The sequence below is a fragment of the Panthera pardus genome, unplaced genomic scaffold (assembly GCF_024362965.1).
Source record: "Panthera pardus isolate Hobbes unplaced genomic scaffold, ASM2436296v1 HiC_scaffold_2, whole genome shotgun sequence".
Taxonomy (NCBI): domain Eukaryota; kingdom Metazoa; phylum Chordata; class Mammalia; order Carnivora; family Felidae; genus Panthera; species Panthera pardus.
In genome coordinates this window covers 34,990,301-35,006,809 of record NW_026526765.1, presented here as the reverse complement: position 1 = coordinate 35,006,809, position 16,509 = coordinate 34,990,301, and the positions used below count along the sequence as shown (strand labels likewise).

At 39.7% G+C, this 16,509-nt stretch overlaps 2 protein-coding genes across 6 annotated transcripts in view; one reads left to right on the top strand and one right to left on the bottom strand.

Annotated features, from left to right (window-relative positions):
- NNT (nicotinamide nucleotide transhydrogenase) overlaps positions 1-16,509 on the bottom strand; it is a 95,289-nt gene that overhangs the window by 35,065 nt on the left and 43,715 nt on the right. For all 5 annotated transcript variants that reach the window (XM_019464306.2, XM_019464308.2, XM_019464307.2 and 2 more), the window contains exons 8-15: positions 11,415-11,548; positions 11,021-11,212; positions 10,218-10,371; positions 7,005-7,166; positions 5,643-5,753; positions 4,493-4,638; positions 3,038-3,233; positions 482-715 (exon numbers count right to left, since the gene is read on the bottom strand). In XM_019464306.2, coding sequence (XP_019319851.1) covers positions 482-715; positions 3,038-3,233; positions 4,493-4,638; positions 5,643-5,753; positions 7,005-7,166; positions 10,218-10,371; positions 11,021-11,212; positions 11,415-11,548 — 1,329 coding nt within the window. The remainder of the gene's footprint in view (positions 1-481; positions 716-3,037; positions 3,234-4,492; positions 4,639-5,642; positions 5,754-7,004; positions 7,167-10,217; positions 10,372-11,020; positions 11,213-11,414; positions 11,549-16,509) is intronic.
- On the top strand, positions 12,685-13,312 carry LOC109275882 (ubiquitin-conjugating enzyme E2 N-like). The gene has a single exon (XM_019464311.2). It carries the CDS (start codon positions 12,738-12,740, stop codon positions 13,152-13,154), a length of 417 nt encoding a protein of 138 aa, XP_019319856.1. The 5' UTR covers positions 12,685-12,737; the 3' UTR covers positions 13,155-13,312.

The window sequence follows — 16,509 nt, the reverse complement described above, 5'->3', positions numbered from 1 at the left end:
CTGGCTGACTTTGGCAGTAGCAGAAGATGCCATGCTACAGCTGTAAAATGTGTATCTGTTTTCAGAATAAGTACTGTATAGTGACCACACCAGCTTATTCAATAAGCTTCTCTCTATTCTGGAAAATGTATAAAGTTCATTCTTGTGAACTCTACAGAGGCATCTCTAAGGGTTATGAAGATGTTGTTTTGTTCACATTTATCATCAAATGTCAACTAGTCCCCCTACACAAATTTCTGTGCACTTGTTTCCTCCGTTGGCTGTCTACAGAAGGAACAGCTTCAAAGCCTTAGGAAATCTGGAAGGCTCAAATAAAGGAAAGCAACCGTGATGTGGAGGAGGGGGTCTTTTATATATTTGAGCGCTACCTGAATTCTTCACCTAACAGCTTTGACAGTTAAGCCATTTTCTAACATTGAAATGGACCCCTAAACAAGAGATATTTACACTGAATAATATAGGTAAGTGCTAAATCACTTACCCTGCAGTTTTCCATAGGCAACAAGAGAGCCACTGAACGTGACGCCTCCGATGTAAGTACCGAGGTAGGCCACGATCTTGGTGAGATTTGCTGCTGCGTCCACAGCAAAATGTGGGTATTCTACAATGTACTCAGCTATGCAAGTAAGCACCGCTGCCAAGCCCACTAAACTGTGGAAAGCAGCAACTAACTGAGGTAAATCAGAAATCTGGATGCGTTTGGCAATTGTCAGTCCTGTTGGGAAATGAAGGTCAAAGAGATATTAAAACTCAACACAGCTTTGAGAAGCAACTCTGATAAAGACCATGCCTGAACATTATTCAGCCATAAAGAAAGATAGAAATCTTGCCGTTTGTGAAAATATTGATGAACCTTGAGGGTATCACGCTAGGTGAAATGAGTCAGACAGAGAAAGACAAATACCATATGATCTCACTTGTATATGAAACCTAAAACAAAAAAACAACCAAGCTCATGATACAGAGAACAGACTGGTGGTTGCCAGAGGCAGGGGAAGGGGGACGGGCAAAATGGGTGAAGCTTCCAGGCTCAAAATAAGTCGTGGGGATGTAACGTACAGCATGGTGACTATAACTAATAATACTGTATAGCGTATTTGAAAGTTGCTAAGAAAGTAGATCTTAAAAGTTCTCATCACAAGGGGCCCCTGGATAACTCAGTCGGTTGGGCATCCAACTCTTGATTTCGGCTCAGGTCACGATCCCAGGGTCATGGGATCAAGCCCCACGTCCAGCTCTGTGCTAAGCACAGAGTCTAATTAAGATTCTCTCTCTCCCCCCTGCCTGCCAGTCTCCCCTGCTCACACTCTCTAAAATAAAATTTAAAAAAGAAAAAGTTCTCGGCACAAGAAAAAAAAAATTCTGCAACCATGTATGGTGACAGATATTTGCTACACTTACTGTGATTATTTTGCAATATACACAAATACTGACTCATTATTTCATACATCTGAAACTAATATAATATATGCCGATTATACCTCAATTTTTTGGGTATACACATTTAAGCGTTTCCCATTATTATCACTAATAAGTATTCATCTGCTTCCTCATATGGGCTAAATATTCTCTCACAGGGACTATACAGAAGGTAAGGACGCTGGCTATGTATACCCTTTCAAAATAGCAGGCTTTCTCAACACTCAGTCCAATTCCAAAAACCCAACACACAGCACTGACACCTGCCTCTTCCCTCACAACCTGCAAACACTCCCCTGACTAACGCTTCTTCACATGCCTTTACATCTCCCTACTGCAAGAATAACTCCAGCTCTCTTCTCCAAAAGCCAATATTTGCTCCTGAGCACACAAGAAACAGCTAGAATTTGAAGAAGGCTTGGGTTTTCAGGGCGGTGGGTGGGAGCAAAGGTGAACACATGCAAATAGCTGGGTAGAGTAAACGTGCAAATGAGGAGACTCTTGAACTCCTGCCTGGTTCTAGGCAGGTGGTATAGGAGTGCCTCTCAGAATACTTGCTAAGATCCTGTCTAAAAGTTTTTCTGCCATGAACCTACAACACATTTTCCTTCCAGTTCCTTTCCAGGGACTATTGAGAAAGGACACAAAGCATTCCTGCGAAAGTACAAAAGGAGGTCTAAAGTTACTGTTATGCTGGTAAATATATAACCACCAGCTCCTTGGGATAAAAACACGTGCCTGTGCCTGTTATAAGTATGTACATGAGTTTTCGCTGATATAAAGGTATAGAGCACACAAGTTTCAAATAACAAAACATATAATACTCTCTATTGTAAACTCCATGTAGCCAATTGACTTTCACAGAATGCATTTGTTGACTTTTACCAACTCTTGTGTCTGTCACCAACCTAGTGGTTGCAACTGATGAATGAGTGTGGTTCCCATGGGAATGTTGGCTGACATTTTTGTCTGCATTAACAAGTAAGACAAAACTGAAAGATGCATGTGAGAACCTCACTCATTATCAACAATGTGAGCAGCTGCTTCACTAAATCGGATGATAGTTTTCAAACACTATGAGAATATTTGCTCAGTTTTTTGTGATATTCACCACGTAACGGCTATAGACACAGCACACTTTTGAATTTAAGCTGCATTATTAATATTTTCTCCACCACTTTCTCAGGGCTGGACAATCAACAAAACAATAAATGAAACCCAGATATGTTAGTATTTGTTGATTTCCACCGTGTAAATGCAACCATCATGATCAATTTCTAACTACCAAGGTTATGTCATTAACTATGGAGCTGGGAAGCCATGGACAGAAGCCCACCTTTACACGGTATTCCTAAAAACAGATAATAAGCATGGGTAATCTCAAGAGCACAGAAAATAAGCTCGAATAAATTAGAGAGTTATAAATAATATAATTACCTTTGTTTCTAATATAATGTATTTTATTTTGGTGAAAAGTCATCATAGTTGGTATAATTCTCATTCAAATACAAACATTTTAAAACATTTAACATTGAGTAAGTACATCAACTGCACCAAAAGAGTGAGCTAAAAAATGGGCATGGGTTCCCATAAAGGTAGAAACCTGCCAAGTGCTTACCAATGGTACCGCCCAAAGCCATTGCTCCAGACATCTGGGCTAACAATTCTGGGGATGGGTTTAGTCCTCCGAGAGTGGCTGCCAGGCCTCCAGCCACCCCAATCATGCCCAATGCATTGCCAAGACGAGCTGTTCCCTGGGTGGAAAGGCCGGCCAGGGCACCAACACAGCACAGACCTGAGCCCAGATACATGATCTTTGCAAACAAAAGAGAAGAGCAGAGAGAAAGAGAGAGAGAGACAGAAAGACTATCAAAACTGTCAGTCTATTAGCATAGGGAGGACTTCTCTTGAGGAAACGTGATTTCCTAAGAACAACTTTCAATTCAGATAATAGAGGGCCCAATATGACTACTTCTTTGAATATTTCAATATATCTTTCTATCCATTAGGGATATTAACAAATTAAATACCTGAAATTCTACTTGCAGTTATACCATTTAGGTAAATTGGTTTCTTTTGTATTGGATGGCACGCACAAATGCATACAGAAGTTTAAACAGAGTTTAAATACCTAAGTTTAAACACAGTTATGGGCTCTAGACCTGACCAAACGCTGTAAAGGAGCCAATCCCTGACGTAGTAAATGCCAGGGACCATGCCCTATACTTTACTGAAGTTGTAAGTCAGTCCCATGAGATTCACAAAAGTTGAAAGAGTCATCATCCTCATGTTACAAGAGGAAACCAAAGTTTAAAGAGGTTATTACATAATTCTTCCAAGGTCAAATGATCAGAAAATAGCAAATCTGGGATTCAGACAAGGGTCTCCCTGACGTACCACTCCAACTGTTCTCAAAAAAGATTTTATTCAATCAACAAGTAAGAAACGCTGGGAACAGCGGAAACCAAGGGAGACACGATTTTCCTGCTGTCAGAGTAGATGCAATCACATGACAGTCATTGAAAAGTGATAAAAAAAAAAATACTGAGTTCAGAACGAAATTGAGTCTCAATTATAATTATATTGAAACATGGAACTTTCAAAGTTCAACTTGATTATTTCTGCTTTTCTACATAACATTTATTTTTAAACTGTCTTTTTTAAATGAATTGACATAACATCTTCTGCTTACAAAAGATAATGCACTGAATTTGTTGGGGGAGAAACAGAAAATTTTCAAAATTTTTTACTGATTATTTCACCATACCCCTACAACAATCCAGCCAGGTACATAAAGAGGATACTAATAACTTTCTTGACTCTTTTTACATGTAGAAAAACTGAGGGACAGACAGGGAAACCCATGTTAGCACATTCAGTTAGCAGGCAAATCTGTCACTAGAATCTGGGGTACGGATTCTTAGGGGAGAGGAATGCTCCATTTGACCAAGATGTTTCTAGAGTTATTATTATATTTGCTTGTTAGAGCCTGAATTTTGATAACGATAATGTGAAATCTAGTTGGAAAGAAAACACAGTGGCAAAAATAAAAATTCTCAAAACAGCCTCTTACTTGTTCAATGTTATAGCCACTGTAGAGAGCTGCTAAATATCCTCCAACAAAGGTGCCAGCAGGGAGCAGATACAGGTAGTTGTATTCTGGGGGGTCCGTGGGACGCTTGAACATGTCCAGCATTCTCTGGGTCACCAGAAAGCCACCTTATCAAAGTAAATATAAAACAGAAAGAGGTATCTCATTTAGCAACATGATTTTTAAAGTGGTACACTTTTCCTATTTTAAGCGCATCTTTATCACCTAAGGATAAATATAATATTAAGTAACATTTTAGGAGCTCAAAATTAAGTCAGGCTATTACTCAAGCCAGTTCCCCTGAATGCAGGGAACCCTATATTCAAAAACAAAATTTGCGACCAGGGTGAAGCACCAACTCTTTCTGCGTGACTACAAGTAAACAGGCATTCAAACAGCTTGGGGACGCAAAAGATCAAAGGCTAGTAATTTTTTCTAATAAGTTATTCTGTTTGTTAAACCTATATTAAGTGATAAAAGAAAAAAAATGTCATATTAACAGGCACCAGATTTCTTGGACATATTAACTGATTTTTTGACACAAAATAGCATCAAATGAGTTTATACAAGTGATGGGCCAGGCTTTCAGTTTTCAGGAACACAGGCCAGGATAAGGCAAAAGGCTAAAATTTCATCTAAAAGTATACTCATTTAGAGATGTTACGGTGATAGCTACAAGTCAACTGAATTCAAAACTATGCATTCAATAACTTTCTGGTTAACCTGTAGCAAGACAATCATTCTGTTTGTTTATTTCGGGGCACAGCGGAAGAGGGTGTTCTTTTATCAAACGGTTTCTAAAAATTACAAGTGGGCAAAATAATTTTTCTTCACAGAGAGCATTTATGATCTGAGTGAGACCATTTTTAAAGGCACAATTAAATTCTTAAAATCAGAATGTCTAACACTCCAAATGTCTATATCGGTTTATATTTGCTTCTCATGTCTCCATTAAAAGTAGCACTGGGGGTGGGAGGGGGGGGGCACGCCTGGCTGATTCATTCAGAAGAGCATGGAACATGCAACTCTTGATCCTGGGGTCGTGAGTTCAAGTCCCACGTTGGGTATAGAGATCACATACATACATACACAAACAGCACCGTGGGTTCTTTTACCACCATTGCCATCGTACCTGCAATGTTGACTGAGGAAATAAATGTAGCAAGAGCAGCAAGGCCCTGAGAAGTTGTGGAAGGATACAAATGTCCTCCCATCAGTGCCAACCCACCAACTGCAGTCAACCCTAAGAAGAAAGAATCAAGATGGTGAACAGGCATAGTGACACAGCCACACCCAATTCATAGCTGCAGGATCTCACATGTATAGACACAACACTGTCACTCAAGTACTATTGTGGGCCAAAAGCTAACAAATGTTTTTCCTCTTGCATAAAAATTCAGGCTTCCTTTAACTTTCTAGCTCTGTTCCCCCGATAAAGATATAAATCAATAACGTTATCAAAAAGTGGATAAACTGCTTCTGAACTGGAAGTAACTTGGCACGAACTATAAATACATGATGGTGGAGCCGTAACTTTGAACTTTCCAGAGTACAGTGCCTCTGGGAATGAGACATGTTCCGTGCAGAGACCCCGGACGCTGGGCCTCCAGCACTGCTGTCAGGGCTGTGCACTGGTGCCATGAGACTTCCAAGCCAGGGCAGGTCCAGGGCGGGTCTCATTCCTAGATCTGAGCCATCACAGGGGGCCAAAGAGACCAGCTCCTGGACAACTGTGTGGACCGCCACACAGACCACCAACAAGACTCACACCAAAAAGAAATGCCTGATGCTACTCTGGCTGGCCAGCTGGGCTTCCTGTTCCAAAGCCTTCATGGTGAACCTGAGGATAGGTATGGCTTGCTGCGCGCAGACTTGCTGAGCTGAATGTTTAGATGAATCTAAGAAGAGCTCCTAACGGATGTTGCAACTATAATTCTGTGAAACAGTGGTTTCCAAATTATATCACAGGAATCCCTTCTTTAAAGGCAGTTGTAGGGGCGCCTGGGTGGCTCGGTAGGTTGAGCGTCCGACTTCAGCTCAGGTCAAGATCTCACGGTTTGTGAGTTCAAACCCCACGTCGGGCTCTGCGCTGACAGCTCAGAGCCTGGAGCCTGCTGTAGATTCTGTGTCTCTCTCTCTCTCTGCCCTTCCCCTACTCGTCCTCTGTATCTCTCTCTCTCAAAAGTAAAAATAAACATTAAAAAAATTTTTTTAATAAATAAATAAAAATAAAGGAAATTATAATTGAAAGAAATAACAATGGTTCTGCACTGCTTGAGATGGGAGCAGCCTGAAGGCCTGACACTTACTTGCTCAGCCCCTTACTTCTGGCCCCACTCTTGCCCCTGTGGGAGCCCAAATCACCACAACCACCGCCTCAGATGCCAAGCCATACAATTTGTAAACAAAGACTTTATAAACCTCACTGAAAGCGGCTGGAGAATTGAACAGCCCATGAAAACCTAAGATGAGGGAAATCAAGAGAGGACCAAACCTGAGATTGCATTAGTCACAGACATCAGTGGTGAGTGGAGAGCAGGGGTCACTCCCCAGACAGTGTGGTAGCCCACGATGCCGGCCAAGCCAAAAGTGGTCACCATCTGGGAAAAGGCTAAATTGGGCGCCGCAAGGCCCAAACCCAGAATCCCAGTGAGACCTACAGAAAGAGAAGAGTGTGAACTGACATCCAATTAATTGCCTCAAGATTAAAAGCACACACACGCACGCACACACACACAAGCATGTGAAATAGTCAATCCTTTTAAATTCTGCACCCAATAATGAGATTTGCCAATAATGAGATTTTTTACACATTTCATGATGGGAGTGGGGGGGGGGGGGGGGGGTTAAAGGTATTATGAACAAACTCAACTTCCTGACTGCCACCTCTCAAAATAAAACAAGCTATAAAGATCTAGTAGAATTTATGAGTCACCTGAATAACAGTTTCCCCATTGTCCTCTTCCCTGTTTTAATTTCCATTGACAATGCCACATGTGTTTATACGAGTGTTTCTGTTCCAGAATTACAGACCTATACAGATCTACCAAAAAGCATTTCTACTTGGGCAAGACACAACCTTTACAAGACAGGACTTTTTTGAAGCCAATTTCCTGTCACTCAGATTTGGCTAAGGAAGAGGGATTTTAAAAGAGTAGGAAGGATTTCATTCACTCCAGCACCTCCCCAAAACATATGGCTTCCACCCACCCGGGACAGAAGTTTTGCAATTGCTCCTGAATCTGGACTGGACTGCTGGCCAGGGCAGTCAGCTCCAGCCTCAACACCAAGTCAGCAAACAGGATTTTACAAAGAAAAGGAAAAAAAAAAAACAAAAAAACAAATTAAATTAAGAATGTGCAGAATACAAAGTCAGCTCTGAACATACATCTTTAATTATTGCCTTTCTTAATAGCAAACATGTGGATGGCTGTTCTGCAACAGAAGGGTTACCTAGTGGTCAGTAAAAATAATGCTAATGGGGGACCAGGGAGCTGGAATTCAACTTTCTGAAATAAGGTACTTTTTTTCCTTGTTATGAAATACTTCTTTCTAAGTCGCACAGTTAGAACATCTAGAAATTGACATTAAGTTTACTTTAAATCATGTAATAAGACTGCAGTTTTAATTTATATTTCCCTACCCACATATAAAATTTCCAGGGTTCCAATGCATGGCCCATTAACCATCTGGAGGTAGAGTTAGAATATTGTTTTGTGTTCTAGCTAAACATCAGAGAAGCTGTATAGAGCTGTGGTGAATACATTTCATGGGGCGCCTGGGTGGCTCAATCTAACTCTTGAGTTCAGCTCAGGTCATGATCTCATGGTTGGTGAGATGGGCCCCACTTCGGGCTCTGCACTGACAGGGTGAAAAGCCTACTTGGGATTCTCTCTTTGCCCCTCCCTGACTCACATGCACTCTCACTCCCTTGAGCTCTCTCTCTCAAAATAAATAAATAAGCTTAAAAAATATATATATGGTTTCATAAGCCAGAATGCCTCGTTCAAATCCTGGGTCTACTGCTCCTTAGCTGTGTGATCTCAGGCAAGTTACTTAACTTGTCTGTGCTATAGTATCTTCATCTGTAAAATTATTAACCTTCTCTGTCCTCAGCTGGAAAAAGAAAATAATAAATAATATGTGCACCTCACTGAGGTCTTGTAAGAAGTAAATAAGTTAAGGCATATGAAGTGTTTAGTGCAATGCTTAGCACTCATTAAAGGACTACATTAATGGAGAAGCACTAAAGTATCCATCTTTTGTTGGGCACCTAAGATAAAAATCACATATCTGAAGGTTTTTTTAATCAACTATTTAACAAACTAAGGTCTTTTCTATAACATATTTAATAATGTCAAATATGCTACTTCTATAGTCTTTGTAACAGAGGAAAAAGAAGAGAAAGAGAAAAAAAAGAAAGGAAAAAAAAGTAAATCATATTCTTTGAAGAATACTATTCAAATAGATTCCTAACACACATGTAAAAGAAAAATACTTGTTTTTATTATTACGGAGGAAGTTTAAGGTAAAGAAAAACAAGTATATGGCCATCCTTTTATTCACTAGAATATGCTATTGTCATATCTATTAAAATGCAATAAACCTTGACTTAACACAAAACAAACCTAGAAAAACAAACCATCATATATGCCTCACTCTATTTCCTGACAAATCTCAAAGAGAAATGGAAATTTACAATCTTTCCAAAAATCCTCTGCAGGTACAATATAATAAGCTGGTTTCTTTTTTTCTTTGACAAGTAAGTGCAAGTCGGGACATGGCCCCATTTATTCACCATGTTCAGAACTAGAGGCTCTTCAGTCATTTTGCTGAGACTTGCTCTTTATTCAAGGAGAGTTACACATTTCGCTTTCAAACATCTGGGCTCGCATGGGAATTTGGAGAATGCTGAGGCTACAAGAATTGTGTGCCTGGTGCTGGTCCTTAATTCTTTCTAGTTTGCTTTTCTTTTTGCTTTGGCTCTAAGTAGATCTAAATATTTTTAATTCATTCTATGAGAGAAACCAATTTAAAACCAAATGACCATATTTCAAACTCAAATAATTCATACCCAGAATGAATATTTATCACTCTTTTACAGTGACTGCTTAATGTTTTCATTAAGATGAACTGAAAAGCAGAGAATTTGTGTTCAATTGTAAAGAAAGAAATGAAAATTTAAAACCTGAATTTTTTTACTAGGTAAATAACTAGGATGTTAGACAAACATTCAAGGGCTCTATCTGTATCGTACTGCTGATTCTTCAATGCAAACGTTTGGTTCCCTAGGCTTCCCCGATGTGCAGATGATCACAAGTGATGTTTTACAACCCACGAAGATAGATAAATAAGGAACTACACTTACGGGCACTTAACACCAACACAATCCAACACACATCACTACTCGATATATTTGATGGAAGATAAAGCTATTAACAGCTATATTTTAAATGTTTTCTATGAAAGAAAAGCATTAACAGCCTGTATATGCTTTCACACACATTCATTCCAGTATCTGGCGAGCACCTGTATAATGCCACAGAGGTGAGACAAGTAACACGTTTATGAAAACTCGCTTCTAACAGGCCCACTTCCTAATGGAATCCGAAGGAGAACAGCATTTCGTTCGCTAATTTTGACAACTGATACATTTCTTACAAGATCCAAATAATTAGGACTCAACCCTAAGGAAGGGGGTCCTCACCTGCTGTATACGCAGAAGCCGTAGTCATGGTCTTCCTCAAGGGGGTGACCGTAGCTGCTTTTTCAGCTTCCAGCTCAGCCACTGTCTTCGGTTTTACTGGGGCACCTTGAGGAATATTTTTCGGGGTGGGAGCGGGAAAAATCACTTCTCCATCCTAACAGAAATTAGAAAAACAATGTTAAAAGTCAATCCAGCATTTCAAAAACACAGAAGATGACAGTGCTGGCGGGGGGGGGGGGGGGGGGGTGGGGGTGCGGGAAACAGCTGTTCTTTTAAATATAATTTTTCTGGGCCTCCTGGGTGGCTCAGTCGGCCAAGTGTCCGACTTCAGCTCATGTCATGATTTCATGGTCCGCGGGTTTGAGCCTCACATCGGGCTCTGTGCTGACAGCTCAGAGCCTAGAGACCTCTTCAGATTCTATGTCCTTCTCTCTGTCCCTTCCCTTGCTCGTGCTTGGTCTCTCTCAAAAATAAATAAACATTAAAGAAAATTAAATACCATTTTTCTTTTAAGATTTTTTTTTTTTATTTTAGAGAGAGAAAGAACACAAGCACATGTGTGAGCAGGGGAGGGGCAGAGGGAGGAAGAGAGAGAATCCCAAGCAGGCTCCACACCCAGCGGGCAGCCCAACTCAGGGCTCAATCCCGCATCCTTGGGACCACAACCTGTGCCAAAATCAAGAGTCAGATAGATGCTCAACTTCCTGAACCGCCCAGGTGCCCCTAAAGATTTTATTTTAAGTTATCTCTACACACAACACATACATTTGTAATGAAAATGCAGGAAGGATTGGGTCTCTTACCTTCATCACTACAGTTCCTCTAATGACATGACCCATTGTACCAAAGTCAAAGTCGTCTTTCACTTCAAAATAAAAGTTATCTTTGTCAGGGCTGATGGCCTTCAGGAGCTTGGTGATGTTGTTGGAATAGAGGGTGCTGGCCTGAGTGGCCATTCGGCTGGGAAGGTCTGTGTAGCCGATGTGAGTAACTCCCTACGTGAACAAAAATATATAGTCTGAAAGGTCTAATCCGGTCTGTTCGCCTTCCTGCTAGGACAATTTGCAGTCATAGCCAAGGCTAAGCTGTGAAATTATGATCTTTGTAAATATGCACACATCTCACAAACAAACAGTATATTTCACTATGGTGAGCCATGGGACATTGTCCACAGAGAGAAGCAGCTGTTTCCTATACCTTGTGAACGTAAAGTTCTCCTGGCTTCGTGGTTTCAAAGTTTCCGCCAGCCTCAGCAGCTAAATCCACAACAACTGAACCTTCCTTCATTGACTCAATCATTTCTTTACTAAATAAAACTGGGGCTTTTTTACCTAATAAAATGGAAAGAAAACAGAACAAATTATATTATACTTTTTTAAACTCTATTTTCTAATTATTACAGTAGTCTCTGGAGGCTCAAAAATGTAACATCTGAAATTTAACTCTTTCAAGAGACCCAAAAGTCTATACACAGGTGGAAATGGTCATCCTCCTCAGGAAGAAATATGGTTAGTACAAACTGCAAAGCCGATATGCGGGAGGGAGACGTGTGGCTAATAAGCCAGCCTTTCCGTTTACTTACTCAGCATGGAAATCTCAGCATGGCTCTTCCCCACTGATTTACATTCAGCACCACTCATGAAGACACAACCATTTGCCTGGGGTTTTTTTTGTTTTTTTTTTTTTAAATGCATAATAAGCTATTAAGGAAACTATGTGCACCTGAACTGGACAATCCATAAAGATCACAAAAGTCAAGGGGAATACTCACTAGCAATTTACCAAATTAAAAAATGGAATATTTTCAAACATCTTAGCAAATCTCACCAGATTTTCCAACATGTTAAATTAATCTACCTTCATTTAACACAGGATAACTTCAGGGAGAGACAGAGAAATGCCATGAAATGAAAACAATAGGAAATCCCAACCTGGGATTGGGATTGGAAATCACTCATACACTTTTATTTCCCCCAACACTATTCTGCCTCTGATGAGTCAAGCCCTATACCTGGTGCTCAGAATATACTTGTAGATAAACAGAAAAGATCCCTGTTCTTATGAACACTCTAGTTATGAGACAGTTCACATTTTAAATTCATTCACTAATTCTTACATAGAAGATAAAGCACCAACCTAACGTATTAGTATGTTCAAAGGGGGCCCACAATGTCAGTATATTACCGTGTTCAAGTTTCATAAAACAATAAGTACCTAAGCCAAAAGACAAAGGACATAAACTTGTGAGATTGGTAGTAGGAAAGTAGAGAGTTAATAGCCTAATTATCTTTATCTTCTCCTCTTTTAGTAAGTTTTCAACTCTGTGTTTACAGAATTTTAGTAAAAGTACTATCAATTTTATAAATGAAAATTAATTTCAAATGAAATTTCCATTATAATAATAATCTGTTTTTCAATCTTCTTGATTGGAACACATATGGGTTTAAAAAAAGAAAACTAGGTGTGCGAGGCGAGCGGAGCCAGTGTCGAGACCAGAAGCCGAACTCGGGATCTGACAAGATGGCCGGGCTGCCCCGCAGGATTATCAAGGAAACCCAGCATTTGCTGGCGGAACCAGTTCCTGGCATTAAAGCAGAACCTGCCAAAAGCAACGCCCATTATTTTCATGTGGTCATTGCTGGCCCCCAGGATTCCCCCTTTGAGGGAGGGACTTTTAAACGTCAACTATTCCTTCCAGAAGAATACCCAATGGCAGCCCCTAAAGTACGTTTCATGAGCAAAATTTATCATGCTAATGTAGACAAGTTGGGAAGAGTACGTTTAGATACTTTGAAAGATAAGTGGTCCCCAGCACTGCAGAGTCGCACAGTTCTGCTATCGATCCAGGCATTGTTAAGTGCTCCCAATCCAGATGATCCATTAGCAAATGATAGAGCAGTGGAAGACCAACGAAGCCCAAGCAACAGAAACGGCTAGAGCATGGATAGGCTATATGCCATGAATAATATTTAAAATCGATCTGATCATCAAGTGTGCATCACTTCTCCTGTTCTGCCAAGACTTCTTCCTTTTTTGTTTGCATTTAATGGACACAGTCTTAGAAACATTACAGAATAAAAGCCCAGACATCTTCAGTACTTTGGTGATTAAATGCACATTAGCAAATCTATGTCTTGTCCTGATCACTGTTGTAAAGCATGAGCAGAGGCTAGAAGTACCATCTGGATTGTTGTGAAACGTTTAAAAGCAGTGGCCCCTCTCTGCTTTTATTCATTTCCCCAATAGTGGTTAAAGTATAAAGCACTGTGAATGAAGGTAGTGGTCAGGGTTAGCTGCAAGGGGTGTGGGTGTTTTCTCTTTAGAGATTATTATCTCTTTTTTTTGGTGGCGGGGGGAGAGGTAGTTTTAATTTTATGGGCTCCTTTCCCCCTTTTTATGGTGATCTAATTGCATTGGATAAAAGCATCTAACCAGTTCTTCAGAATATGCTCTCTAGCCAAGTCTAAGTTTATTTAGATGCTGTAGATGGACAAGCTTGATTGTTTGAACCAAAATGGGAACATTAAACAGACATCACAGCTCTAATAACATTGTGACTTTGCTGTCAAGTGTAGAATCCTTCCTTCAAAAAACACTTGTGACCATTTTGTATGGCTTATCTGGAAACTTCTGTAAATCTTATGTTATAGTAAAATATTTTTTGTTATTCTACTTTGCTTTGTACAGTTTATTTTACTGTCTCATTTTCCCAATGTGACAATCGTATTTAAAAATTAAAACTGATGGAACATTCTGTTTTGGTCTTCACCATCTGACAAGTCGAATGACAAGAGGTGGATTTTGCCCATTTCTTTTCACCGATGCAAACTTGTGTTAAGATATCACTGAATGGAGTATTTATAAGCTGTCCCTGAGCATGCATAAAGCATTGGTATCTGATATTTTTTTTACCTCCTAGAAATTTGAAATATGTATTGTCTGATTAGTTAGATGATCATTAGTGTCTTGCCATGATGTCTGAAAATTACTGTACAGGAGAGTCACAGCAAAGCAGCCGTTGTGACTGGCTTTGCGCAGGACTCATATGTTGTGCCACATTTGTTTGTCTGGCATTTCGGGTATGACCTCTTTCTTAGTTTTTGTCTGAAAACTCCATGTGTGACCACTGGTGTATGATACTATTAGGAAACACCAATCTGATAACCATCTGGGGTTTGCGGAGACATTTATGAGTCTTCCTTGTAGACCTCACGAGCAGACCTCAAGCAACCAACTTCATAAGTGTCATCCGAAAGGTTTCTTCCTTTGTGAACATCAAATCCTCAGTTCATGATTCTTATTTTCATCCTTCAGTATTTGCTCTGAGAGCTATTGCTTGATATTCAGTAATTTTTTCTGCATTGATAGAGTTCCTCTCCTCAGAAAAACTGTTCTTTCCCACCCGTTTCCGTATCTAATTTCTGATTCTTGTTATTTTGAAGACATCAGTGTAGCCAGTCCTAAGTATGTAAATGTTAACCTGTGTTGGAACCTTTGTCTTGCAATTTAAGGTAATGGATATTGTAGCCCATCTGAGTTTCCCCTACTCTTTATTCTCATAACGTCTGGAGTTTCTTCAGAATGTGGTGTATTTTGTTATGCTTCTATGTAAGATGAAGAATTATCTATTAAAATTACATTTTCGACATAAAAAAAAAAGAAAAAAGAAAAAGAAATATTTTTGGTACATGTGGGGGAAAAAAGCTGAAAAGATAACAAATCGGTATTTATATAGTACCTCCCTCTTTCTCAATGCCAACTTTATACTTCCAAGATAAAGTCCAAATTCTAAGCCTCCTATTACTGAAGGCCTTCCTCCCTGGGTCTAATCACTCTCACATTCTCTCTCATTACCGCCCCACTGGACCTCCTGCTCCAGCCACACAGGGGTAGCTAGCTGCCACACAGTTTGTCGGATAATCTTTTGAGTTTCCAAGAAAGAGCAAGAATAAGGAGATATTTTCCCCAAAGACAATACTCTGACATCCTGGTGGTTTCATCATTTCTCAAAATTCTCTGGAAATACTCCTTTCATCTACTCTCCCCACTACAGTCCAACAAAAGCTTGAATATTTAAACTTTATTAAACATAACAATCTGGGGATGCAAACCACATACATTTGAGGACTCCTCCCCCCCCCCCAAAAAAGGTTATGCTGCTCAGCTCTGCAGTAATTTAAAGCTACAGATCATATAGGTGCATCCACATAAAGTGGCAAATTTAAAGCGCTAATGTGTGCTTTCTAGGTATTTACCATCATCCCCCTTCCTCTTCTCTAGTCCAGAGCCTCTTTTCCATTAACCAGCCTCTTGTTTGCTACAGCTTTTCCTCACACCTTACCTGTACCCTCCAGTCTCAGATTGATGTGCCTTTAACTGCAATTTGGACCCAGGCCCACCCCCTTTGACTTCTAACTGCACTAACTGTATAGCCATCAACTTCACAAGTTTGATTTGGCATCTAATTAATTCCTCCTGCCTTAAAAATTCTGGATTCCTTCTTTTTAAGGATCAATTCCAGGACTGTAACCCTACTGACTTTACAAGACCTCAAGTGGCCAAAACCATTTAGGCTCCCTAGAAAAAATCCTATATATTACCTATTTGTCTTTGATTTTACTCACTCAACCTTCACAAAACAATTATGCAGTGGCTGACACAACTTTAATGCACACACACATACATACACACTGGCATCTTAACAAAAATAATAAATATTCTGTCCATATTGTCACTCTGAAATTCAATCACTTTTGAAAGGATAGGATGTTCTTTCACATAATTTATTAAGTGTACAGTCAAATAACTAGAGGATGAGTTAAAATTTAAGTCACAGAGGAATATTTAAGATACGATAAATTATTACAGATAAAAAGCACACAACAAAATAGTATGTATATACTACTGCCATTTGGTAAAAAAATTTCACATACATATTTATGAGTGTTTCGTATGTATTTTTATATATACATATACTATAATATACTACATATCTTATATAGTTTCTAGTAAATTCTATATAGTATAACATTTAACCATACCAGGATATCTTTAAATGCTAAGAATATTTTCTTCTTTGTGCTTTTCCTTATCTCACAAATTTTCTATAAGAGCTAGTTTTAATTTGGGCACCTGGGTGGCTCAGTGGGTTAAGTGCCCAACTCTTGAGTTGGGCTCAGGTCATGATCTTGCAGTTAGTAAGCTTGAGCCCCAGACTGGGCTCTGTGCTGATGGCACAGAGCCTGTTTGGGATTCTCTCTCTTCCCTCTTTCTGCTCCTCGCCTGCTCATGC